We start from the raw sequence: 12,503 nt of genomic DNA, 5'->3' as shown, positions 1-12,503 counted from the left end.
GCGGTGCCTCCCAGCAGTTCATGAAACAGAGCTTCATGAAAGCTTACTGCCAAGCGCTTCCTCTACTGTAGACCATGTCCTCCCAGGCTACATGGTATCTTTAAGTACAAGTCACTTCCACTGCTGAAGAATCTCCGACGCTCATGTCGGGGCGGGTACGCAAGATTCTCCAGTGTCTCTAGTTATTGTTAGCTTCATCACCTGTTCTGCCACATAAATATTGATTAATTCTGAGGTCTGTGCAGATAACGTCCATGGTGCATGATTTGGTTCTTGCGGTATGAAAGCAAAATTTATTTCCAGAACTTTCTGTGGTTTGAGAACTGATGGGGTGATTGGGAGTGCGGAATGCAGTGTGTGGATGGAAGACATTTGTTGTGCAATGGTGTAGAAAGGGAAGTGTCCTAAAGGAATTGTTATTTCGTAAAAGGTTGTTAAAAGTGTACTACGGATGGCAGAGGTGCACTGAGCAGAAGATCATTACAAGTGGGTAAGAGACAGCCTGTGGGCAGATGGTAGTTGGGAAAATAAAGTTTGCAGTGACAACTTCTGTTGCACACTCTCCTTTCAGGTGCGCCACCTGTACGATACAGGTTACACAGAGAGAGAACATGGCACTGCCGAGACGAAATCCAGGAGGACTAAGTTCGCTCGGAATGGTGAGCGGCCCATATGTATGTATGTGTGTTTGTAGGTCCAGCTGTGGGGGTTGTATGCATCTGCTGGTATCTAACAGTATGTGTGGCTACCACTGCCGTCTAGCCACTTGCGCACGTATTTTAATGTTTGTGTGTTTTTGTGTCTTGATCTGTATGTCTTAAATATGCTTCTTTATGTGTACTGATGAGTGTTTGCTGGAATGTTAAAACCTTTTTGTGTGACTGGTTTGAGTTTTCTACTACTATGTGTTTGTGTATTTATCTTAATTTGTGCCTGGTGGTTTACACCTGTGCTTGTATTTGTTTTAATGTTAGTTCACTGAGACATTCAGAGGACTAACCGCAGGGCTGTCCCCTCTCGCTTCTCTGGTTTATCCTGGCTATTGGACCCCTGGCTGTGCATTTGCACACTATGTTGCATGGGGGCGGAGGAGGCAAGGTGGGTGACTTAGAATATATCATTACTTTGCATGCTGACAATGCACTAGTGTGTTTGCAGCAGCCGGAGACATCTGTGCCTCATCTATTGACCAAATTGCAGAAGTTTGGTAGACACTCAGACCTAAAAGTCAACTTAGGGAAATCGTTGGTGTTTCCATTGACTAGAATGGCAAGAGGGCCAATAGAGCTCCTCCCCAATGTAGGACTGACGTGGGAGTTGAACAGGTTCTGATAACGAGGAATACAGGTCGCACACACTGCTGACAAACAGTACGAATACAACATGGACATGGTGCTGACAGGATTGCGTGCCTCGGCTGCATTTTGGAATAAGTTGTCGATTATCTGTTGCAGGCAGGATTGCAATTGTGAAGATGGTGTTTCTACACCAGTGCTTACATATTTAACGAAACACACAGTGGCCGATTGCTAGAAGGACATTTAAAAAGTTAGACTATCTGCTGATATCCCTAATATGTGCCGGAAAATGAAGCAAAGTTGACCCGAGCTTCCTATAACTTGATACGGTGGAAGGGGGGCTCGGTCTCCCAGACTGGGAATTATACTGTCTGGCGAAACAACTCCAGCATGCAGCCAGATGGTGCACCAAGGGTACCAACTGGGTAGGGGAGATTACGGTTAAGACTTTCATTAGCAACCCCCCTCCCTTCCAGACAATTGCCGTTGGGGTGGTTGCAGCCTTTCTTAAATACTAGAAAGTGCATGTCTGTAACTGCATGAAGGGGGTATGCAAAGGATGCAACACACTCAGAGATTCGTACCCAGGAGACCACTGCGCTGTTTCCAGAGGTTCAAAAGAGTTTTGCGGTAGTCCAGGTCCATTTTTCATCAAGGTGAATAAGATGGCCAGCAAAATGGGGATGTTTCCTGGATACCCCAGGAATCTCTCAAACTAGAGGCATTACTAGATATGGAATCCTTCCGACAAATAGTGTCCCGTCTGTATGTGGCCCTAAAGCAAGATAGAGTCGAGGTAGAGTTACCTGCGAGAATTAAGTGGGATGGGACCTCTTGGTGCCATTGAAGGATTGGGAATGTAATAGAGCTTGTGCTTTAAACTTGCTCATTTTTATGTACTGCACCTCGTTTATCTGTCATTAGCGAGATTGAGTAAACTCTGACTGGACAGATCGAGCAACTACCCTAAGTGTGGAGTTGGAGGTGCTGCTCATTTTTTGCACACACTCTGAAGCTGTGTACGTATAGTATCATGGTGGGGGAAACATTGTCCAATGACTAAGCCAGGTGACTGGCAATAAAATAGAAGTCACTGTTAGACACAGCCTTCTACACACATTTGCATGCCCCACTAATGGCAAGATGCAGTACAGATTCACACTTTTCGCACTGGTCTTGATGAAGAGGAGGGTAGCTATCTGTCATAGTCCCCACATATCAGAAGTGGAATAAGGACATGGAGGCATGGGCTGTTGCAGAAGAATGGTGCATGTGAGGGGACAGGACAGACAATAAGCTTGAGAACTGTCTCGACTGGCCCAGAAAGTTAGAGAATTTGGCTGTGCCTTCTGACAAACTGCAAGGATGCATAACCAGTCCGTCATGGATGCCTCACCAGCCTTGATCACCAACTAGTAGGGATTCCACTCAATGTTGTCATTGAAGCCTATGAGGTTCTGGTTTAGAGCGACCGTGAGGCTCCCTTTCTTACTGTTGGTTGGTGAGCAGAGGGGTATGGATGGTTGTACGGGAAGGCCCAAGGCAGAGTAATTATCCTGCAGATTGCAGGAACAAACGTAAACGTCCTCACATTGCATGTGCCTGTAAAGCTGCAATTTGTGACTGTAAGTACTCCACTGAAGAACTTGACATCCTATGTATGGGTATATGCTCACATTATACTTGTGTATTCTTTACAAAAAATTAAAATTAAAACTTTAAAAATAAAGTGTTAGTTCTCAGTGATCTGTTTTGTGTAGCTTTTATGTCTATGCTAATGTGTGTATTTGCAGCTGTCCAAAAATGTGTACTAGTATGCACATGTGTTGTGTAGTTTAAAAAAAAAAGTCTAATAGAGACTTCTGGCCACAGATTCCTCACCTTTTGAATATTTTCCAGGCGTAAGACGGGATCCACAACCTTTTCAGCAGTACCTCTGTGCGACGGAAGGTTGTGTCTTGTGGCTCCATCTTGACAATGTTCTGCTCTGGAAATGACGTGCAGGGTCTATATAGGTGACACTCCTGTGCTTTGACGTCCGATCTTTTCTTTTCACACCAATAGACGCGGAGCTCTCTTTCATCTCTCTGAGGCACTTTCCTTGATATTTTCACATAATTTTTAAAAGTGTGCAAGGTCACCCCCTAAAGGTATGAAGCCCCATAGAGACTGTTGTAAACAAATGTCTGTGACAAATCCCCATCAGGTGTCCCTGTGGTGTATGGAGTCGAGCCACAGCTCCAAGGCTTGCGGTGACTGTGTGTTGATGAACCCGAAGGCCATCGAGCAACAAGAAACTTTACATCGCCAAGTAAAAGAAGACTCCGAGATGGGACTGTTTCGAGTCCTGCTGTCTGTACAAGGCTCGCTTTTGGTCCCATTCTCGGAGTCGACACAGCCACTCCAGAAGTCCGTATTTGCCATTTTTCAAGTCCTCAGGTAAGCATAAGAACCATAAGAAGTTGAAGCAAGATTTCGCTCCCTCCTGCCACTCTCAGTTGCCTGAGCAAGCACTGGGCTCACTTTCGCTTCTGTAGTTGGCTGACTTTGGAGCCAATCCCGCAGCTGGCTCCAGCTCAACCCAAGTATCCTAGTCCTTCAGCCAAGCCACTTGAAATTGAAGGGATCCGCGGAGCCATGCAGCAACTCCTTAGATCCCTGCCGACTCCCTTTGGCTTGCCTTCAAGCCCCAAGGAACCTAGAGGCGATCCACCTGGTATACTGCCAGCAGGTTCTCCCTCTGCCCCATCTATACCCTCTGCACTTATCTTGTCTCAGACTCCCACTGCCAGGACCATAGCAACACACTTTGCATTCCCTTTTCTGGCTGATTTGGATAATGACTGTGACCTGGGTGATGAGTTTGCTCAACCCTACTAAGATGACAGTTGGTACAAGGACTTCCAAGAGGCCAGTGGCCTCGATACCTCCCAGAAGAAAGGTCTTTTTTCTCTCCCTGAACCGGCCACAGAGGAATCCGCTTCCTACACCATTGTGAAGCGTAGGGCAACCAAAGTACTTGACCTACAGCTCCCCACTATGGAGGTTAAAACTAATGTCTTAACAGAACTCCTCCAGGCAGGGCAAACATCTTCTGAGCGTCTTCTTGCATTTAAAGAGGCACTGACCGATACCTTTTTGGGGGCTTGGGCCAAACCTTGTTCTGGCCCCCAGTCAGTCGACAAATTGCCAGACACCATCGCCCTGCTCCTGGTGACCTGGCTTTGCTTTCGCTGCACCGCTTGCCAGAAAGTCTATTGGTGTAGGATTCCACCAGCTACTCTAATCCTATCATATTTTCCACCACTCTTCCTGACAGGGAATCTAAGCAGGTGGAAACATTCAGCAAACATGTCTTTTCTTCTTCCATTTTGCCTTCTGATCTGTTAATGCCAATTTGTTGGGGCACTAATCACAGGATTCAGTGGCATAAGCCCTCTCTGCTGTGCCCGATGATCTTTGCTCTGTACTCTCTCATGCAGCTTAAAATGGTTGTGATGATGCCAGGCTTTGTTGTGGTTTGAATATAAAACAAATTATTCTGTGGTTCTCAATTTTGTTAACCCATGAATTCAAATTACGTATCAAACTTGCTCATTTACATCATCTGTAGTTTATTATTCATCCAAAACCTGCTAAATAGATCAAAGAGTGCAAACTGCACAGCGCTCAAAAGTGCATTGGTGAAATCATTACAAAATGGAGCTTATAAACAACATGTATAAAGTCCAATATTATTACTGATTCAAAAATATGTAATTATTCCATATTGGACACTCCCCACTCCAATGTCAACGTTTTAAACCACAGAATAATTTGTGTCAGTCTCCTCAGGACAAAATGCCCATTTGACACAGCACCCAAGAGAATGAATCATAAAAACGCCCTCTAACCAATCAAAATTCGCCTTTACAAAGATAAATACGTACCACCCAGCTGTGTATACCCTGTGTCTGGAGAGGTCTCTAAACGGGCTTGCCACAGGGCCCTTCTGTTATAACTGATATATATATCTCAATTAGTGTTACTCTCATCCAATACTTTCTACAAGTGGATAAAACTGCTGATGTACCCATAAGAGCTATATGGCAAGCTATGCACACATACTATAGGACCATCCCAATCTTTTTGCCAAAAGTGCATTGATTGTGCATAATGATTGCATCAAAATCAGGTTAAATGCATACACCCCCAAACAACCATTACTAGGAGGCACACAGGCCATTGGCCCAATTCAATCAAGAAACCAACCTACCCATTTCTCAGTTTAATCACACTTCCCCCTGTTAGTAGCAGTAACAACATTATGCTAAATCTCATCTCCCTCCGGGCAAGCCTCCACTGCATGTCCAAGGTACCCAATCCTTAAAATGATCAAATCGCACTCCTGTAGTAAAGTAAGCCACACTGTGCTAACCTGTACTAATTATCATCTGTCTAGTAACTGGTTGGGGATTTATGTGTTTAACCTGGTTTTGATGCAGTCATTTTGTACAATTGATGCACTTTGTGCACGTGGAATGGGATGGCCATTTAGTATTTGTGCATAGCTTGTCATATGGATCTTATGGGTACATCAGAAGTTTTATCCACTTGTAGGAAGTATTGGATTAGAGTAACGCTTATTGAGATACATATGTTCAGTTACTACAGAAGGGACCTTCGGGGAACCCGCTTAGAGACGCAGGATGTGCGTAGGTGAGAGGTGCATGTTTATCTTTGTAAAGGGGAAATTTGATACTGCACTATGCTCATGATGTTAATAGACAAGTGTAGGATTTTTAATCCTAGGATCTTTGTCAGATGGATTTTTTTTTCCTGTGGAGCCCTCACAGATTATTCTGTGGGTCGAAGCGTCGACATTGGAGTGGGGATTGTTTAGTATAGAATAATTACCTATTCTTGAATCAGTAATGCTGGACTTAATACTGATGTTATGGACGCCTGTGTTGTATATATGCATCATATTTTAATGATTTCACCATTTCACTTATGAGCACTACGTGGTCTGCACTCTTTCATGCATTTAGCACTTTTTGGATGAATAATAAATTATGAATAATGTAAATTATCAAGTTTGACATGTAATTTCATTTCATAGGTTATCAAAATTGAGTCCCAATGAACCTTTTGTTTTATATTTCAGTATGCCCAGGTTCTGTTGTTTGGGCAGACAGGTTTTGTTCCTATGTATTTTTCATTTGTTGTGGCTTCGACACCACCAATTCCATCTGGCAGTCCATAGACACCAGTGTTACCATATGCTGCCATGTGTGGCTGCGGTCGACTGGGTTCTCCTTGTTGGACGTGTCCTTTCATGGGACTCGCCTGTTCAGGGGAAAAAACTGATTATGCTCTCAAGTACCTTAAGGAGAGTAGGGCTACTGCTAGCTCTCCGGGCCTTTCTGCCCCATCCTGCATGCTGAAGGGCCAAGCCGTCCCCTTACCTCCTTCGCCCACAGGGAACCCCGCAGTTTTGCATTAGAGGCCCATCTTACCCACCCCCTGCTTCCTCACCTACGTGTTGCTATTAATCTATAATTATGTTTTTAATTGTCTGTCTTGAATACAGTTACATGATATTAGTGGTGGATTGGTTGGGTGAGAGGAATGTAGCAATACGAATCAACACAATTAGATGACTTTTATTTTTTATTTGCTATAGTTAAAAAAATGGGCGGTGGGAATCATAAACAAATGCATCCTGTTGAATATTGCGAGAAATGTTAGAAAAGTAAAAACATTGAATGCCTGTATTTTTCTTAAAACAAAAAGTGGTGCCATGACTTGCTTTAGGTTTATTGTTGTGCACTGTAAAAGGAAGACCTCTCCCATATTAAAAATGGTACACTTTCATTGAAAAGGATATAATTGCAACAGCTTTGCCCATGATGTTTACAGGATATAATACATGCAACAAATAATCAAAAATGGGGAAATTAAAATATGTAAATTCTGTTAGATATCGGTCACTGCTGGGCTTTGTGCAGGCTGGGTATGTGCACAGGTGTCTCAATGTTTCGATTTGTCCAGCTGGAGAATGCGCAAGTATACCAGTGTTTTTGCATTCTTTGTGTGTCACTGCAAGTCCATGTATACATGTGTGTGTTTAGCTCTCTTCACTTATTGGTCTAGGCAAGCCCCACCAGGGTGGAATAAATCTGTCGACCTGCGTCTGACCACGTCTGTGTTTCTCTCATATCTATTTCCTCACTTCTAGATTCACTTAGTGTCTATGAGGAGCTCCTCAAGTGGTGCAAGAATCAGACGGCCGGATACCGTGACGTGGCAGTGACAGACTTTGCGCAGTCCTGGCGGAGCGGCCTGGCCCTTTGTGCATTGATCCACCGCTTTAGACCACATCTCATGTGAGTCCCACTAAGAGGACTGCCGGGGGAGCTTAAGACAATCAGCAGGAAGATATTCTTCTTCTTTTCAAAAGTATTTTATTTATGGTTTATTGAAAACAAATAATACAAAATTTATCAATACATTAAGAGCCTGATGTAGATCTTGGCGGATAAAATACTCAAAAACAAAAGTAATGGATATCGTGTCTGCCCTATTACCACCCCATAGAATCTAATGGGATTGCAATACGGCGAACAGGATGTCTGTCATGTTTGTGAGGGAGCAGCCCCCTCTGCCCAGATCTAAATCAGGCCCTAAATTCGGTAGAGGTTAAGTGGAGTAATAAGATGAGTGTCCCCCCCTACAGAGGCAATAGAAATTACAACCTTCTGTCGTAATCAAAAGAACGAAACAAAGGTGTGGAAAGTCACTCAGTCCAACTATCAAAGATGAACCTTTGTGAATGGTAGTACGGCATGGAGAGACTTTAACTACTCTGCTACACCACTATGTGCACTGTGCTTGAAAAAGACAGCATGAGCGTGGGAACATTGTGATGCTGGTGAATGGGTCGTAGCTGCCTGTTTCCTTTTTTTTAAAATAAATTATTTAATATTAAAAAGGTGACTGGTGAGCTGTGTATAGTTTTAGTATTTGTGAAGGAAGCAGCAAGAGAGGTATGCAAATCCCATTTATGACGTGTGGAGTTTACCATATTGATATGCTCCGAATAAGCCATTTGCAGGCTAGGCATTTGCTGTTCTAACTCATGCATACTGCATTACCTGGATAAAACAAGTCGCAAATTTCCAAGTAGCATGTCTTATCTGCCCGAGTTCCTAGTATGCTGTGTATGTATGAGAATTAGTGCAGGACCTCTCTGGCGATAGACACCCCTCCAGTGCTAACTTTGAAAAAGTCAGTAGGCACGCTGGTCGTTGTGTTTTTGTCAAAACAGTTAATTTACCTTTATTTACTTTTGTTTGCGGTTGGGAATGTAGGGGTATATTTAATTTCTTTGTTAAGAATCTCTTGTAGAATTTTTGTTCCCTGTTTTTTCTTTCCAAAGAAACCCTGCATGGGTGTACTTCTCTGGACAGATTGGCAGTCTGAAGCGAGCTGCCATAGAATATAAACATGAACTACTTTGGAATGGTGAAGCCAGTCACTTTGTAATACTAAGCCCCCACCAGACTTTTTGGATAAGCGTGTTCCAACAACACGTACATATTACTTCTGCGTCACTTGTTCTAGTCCCAGTCATTACCTATGAACTGAATCCCACAACCTCGAGAGAGAAAACTTCAGGAACATGTCAGAGAATTAAAGCCCTGAACTCCATGTGCATGGTTTTGTTTGAATCGAAACCAGATCTCCTGTAACCCGGAAGTATTCAGTGAGAAAGTGTAGCTTAACGAGCAAGCTGCGGATTATGGCAACTTGACTTCCCATGCGACCCACATTTGTCTTCCTGCGCCTCATTTCTGTGGGTGCAAGTGATCCCAGAGGTGCAGTTGTGTTGTGTGGGCTTGCTGTACCCTAAACTGGGACATAGCTTAAACTAATTTGTGTTGTTAGGGAAATTAAATGTAATGTTCTAAATGTAAGTGCTTAGAAACAGAATGAATCCTGTGCTATGCACTGCATAGAAATCTGGACGTTTACACTTTCTTTGACACAAAGAGAAAATGGTAAAGGAAGATTTGGGAATGTTGTCGGTTTGGCATCAACATGCAACTCTTTAAGCCACAAAATTATTTCATTCATCCTAACCCATGGTGGAACGGAGAAGAGCACTGATGATGGAGCGCTTAGACTTCACTAAGTCTGGGCTTCCAACACCTTGGTCCATGTAAATAGACTGTGCCAGAAGAATACTGTGCAGGTACTCTCCCTTCGCTGATTGAACCCTCACTTCATCGCCTCCTTACTACAGGATTCTGATGTGACCAAGGAGATGTGCCGGGCTCTGTGAAACCACTTAATATATTTGTAAATATTCGGTTCTGCTACAAAAGTCATTTGATCGACCTAGCTGTTATAAAGGATGATAATGCTTTTTTTTCTCCACCCCCATTTTCGCTTTGGCTTGTTTCATGCCCTCTTAGTTGTCACTTTGTGTCCTTGATTTTCTGTTGGTTCGCCCTTTTGTTTTCTCTTTGCTATCCCCCTTGATTTTGTCACCCCATTTCACTTATTTTACCATCTCATTTCTTCCCTTTAGTGATCCCCCATGTCTAATTTTTTTCCTCCCTTACCCCGTCCCTTCCTCCGCAATCTGCATGTCCCACCTTGATTTGCCATGTGTTCCGTCATGCCCTCTTACATCTTTGCCCTACATTTTTGCCTTCTCCAGTTTTCCAACGTAATTTCTCTTTGATCTTTACTCTTCTTTTCAGACTTGCTCTCTGCCCCCTACTCTTTTAAACTGACTTAAGTCTTCTTTTTTTTTTGTTCTGCTCTCTCTCTGCAGTGACTTTGCCTCCCTGGACCTGGGCGCTGCAGTCTACAATAACCAGCTGGCTATCGACTTGGCAGAGCAGGAGCTCGGGATCCTGCCCATCTTGACGAGCACGGAGATGGCATGCTTGTCCGAGACCGAGCGACTCAGCCTGGTTACTTATTTGAGTCAGTTATATGAGGCCTTCAAGGATGAGCCGTTGCTTTCTCCTTTTGCTCCAGGTGAGGTTGGCTGTCCGGCGTGATCTGTGTTGTGGGTACTCACTTGCCTCTGACAGGCCTTGGTTAGCATGTGGGCAGATTCTTGTGGACTGTTGCTGTTGTTTACTAGATGTTTACAGTCCGGCACATTGTTTCTTCATCTACATTGACTCTGGATTTGAGAAGATTGCTTGTTGTCTCTTCTGTGGGTGGTACTTTTTTGGTGGGTTATCGTTGATGGTTCCGGTGTGTCTGTGAGGTGTTTATTGCTGCATTTGGGGTGAAAAGGTGAGGTTAGGACTAGGGGTGTTTAATATCGTTAGCAGGTTTAGAATTTGGAGGAAATGGTCGATTGAATTTGCTGATCTTTGTTGGTCCATTTACATAGAGCAGGTGTGTAAAGAGTTTGATATTTAGCTTTTGGTGTGCTTTGGGTTTGCAGTGCAGCTTTGGATGACGAGACCCACTTTTGCCATTTTTTTTTCTTGCACTTTTCTAATTTGTTACTTTACTGTTCTCTAGAGCATGTTGCTGATGAAGTGAAAAAAAGGGCCACCCTCTCTGGGGCAAAATCTGCCCTTCTCTTCCTCAACAAACTTCAGAAAACGCTGTCACTAAAACGCATCTGTAAGGTAAGATTTGGAAAAATGAGAACTCAATGGTCTGATATTTCAGCGGTATACTTGGGGTCTACTGAAATAAGGTGGTGCTGCTGGCCAAATTATGTGGCAGCTTGCAAATGGCCTCCTAAATGCCATATTGGGAGTGAAGGCAGCCCATGTGACACATTTTTTAACTACTGACAATCTTAGAAATTAATACAAACGAACCTTGATGGTTTAGTTTAAGAAACGTAGCTACTTTTTTCTGTTACTGCACAAAATAATATTCATGAAGAATTTCTAGTTTGACTTGCATTTAATCACAAGGCTCCTCCCTGCCTTAGAGCCCTCCTTGGGAAATCGCTGTTTGCAAAAAGTAATCGTAATTACAACCAGAAGTGCACCTATACCGGTGACGTTTTAGAACCTGCCCTCATTGTCAACGTGGGCTTCATTCAGAGGTTGCTTTAAGCAACAGTTTTCAAAGGCAGAAATAGTACTTTACGACTGTGTGCTGTCTACTGGTTAATGAAGTATAGCTCTGCTGATCTTGCGGGATAGGCAATGAGGGGTAAACCCTGCGGACTGACTGCAACCCGGGTCGGGAGCAGTTTTTAAGTACCTGACTAGGTAGCTACCCTCACTTTTCTCCAGCTAACGTAGAGCAGGGAATGATAGCAAAATGAACATCTCTTAATTTCCCTGTCGGAAGAAGCTGGTTCAGATATACCTTTAGGCAAGGATGCCTTGTAAGTAGAGTTAAGGAGGACATCTGCGGTGAGGGAGACACAGCCGAGGTCCTGTAGGGGACCCTCAGTCCTGGACTGTGTTTTGACGTGAGCTCACCAGCCTCCCTGCACTTTGACATTTCTATTGCCAAGTCTTTATATGGCGAACAAAGCAAGGTAGATACTTAAACTGTGTGGCGTGGCGGTGTTAAGGGGTGGGCCTAGTGTCAGTTTAAGAGCAGGGCTCGGAGATGGTACTTTTTACAGAACTGGCAGATTTTGCGAATGTTTGTGCTTTTTACACTTGTGCATGTGGAGTTGCCTTTTCAAGTCTTATGTTTTTCAAAAAGACTAATTTTACAATGCCTTAACCCCCCCTCCTCAGCAAAGAAGTCCCATTCCCAGAATTCCTGATGCCCCTTTCTGTCGTCCTGACCCTTCTGCCTCCTTGTTGCACAGCATTCCCACAGTCCCCTGCCTGTCTCCCCTCCCCAGGGCAGAACCACCCCCCCTTCTACGTGGCCCAGTGGCAGGAATAAGAAGCTCATCTTTCATTGTATTCTGATACTAACAGATGTGCAAAAATAAACTGCAAGTGCAAGAATGCACAGCAGGTTACAGGAATAGACGCAATTCACTTACATTGAGCTTTGGGCATATTCACAACATCTTTTAATATCTTCCCCACTGGATCCTAAGAGCCTAAAACTAGTGATAACGCGTCCAAACCTGATAATTTAACTTACAAGGGGACTCGTTTTAGGCCAATGAATCTTTTGACCACGTTTGGGGACTTCCCAGAACGAGATATCCTTCTAGCATTTCAACCAATAGATCAATAACCTCATCAATATTCGCAATAG

The 12,503-nt window shown here is 43.7% G+C and overlaps 1 protein-coding gene across 1 annotated transcript in view; it reads left to right on the top strand.

The window, feature by feature from the left end:
• Positions 1-12,503, top strand: part of MICAL1 (microtubule associated monooxygenase, calponin and LIM domain containing 1) — a 255,534-nt gene that overhangs the window by 163,285 nt on the left and 79,746 nt on the right. The window contains exons 11-14 of the mRNA XM_069238776.1: positions 572-659; positions 7,519-7,666; positions 10,123-10,331; positions 10,833-10,942. Coding sequence (XP_069094877.1) covers positions 572-659; positions 7,519-7,666; positions 10,123-10,331; positions 10,833-10,942 — 555 coding nt within the window. The remainder of the gene's footprint in view (positions 1-571; positions 660-7,518; positions 7,667-10,122; positions 10,332-10,832; positions 10,943-12,503) is intronic.

This window comes from Pleurodeles waltl, chromosome 6, assembly GCF_031143425.1.
Source record: "Pleurodeles waltl isolate 20211129_DDA chromosome 6, aPleWal1.hap1.20221129, whole genome shotgun sequence".
NCBI lineage: Eukaryota > Metazoa > Chordata > Amphibia > Caudata > Salamandridae > Pleurodeles > Pleurodeles waltl.
The sequence above is the reverse complement of the archived record's forward strand: the minus strand, read 5'-3'. Positions and strand labels throughout refer to the sequence as shown.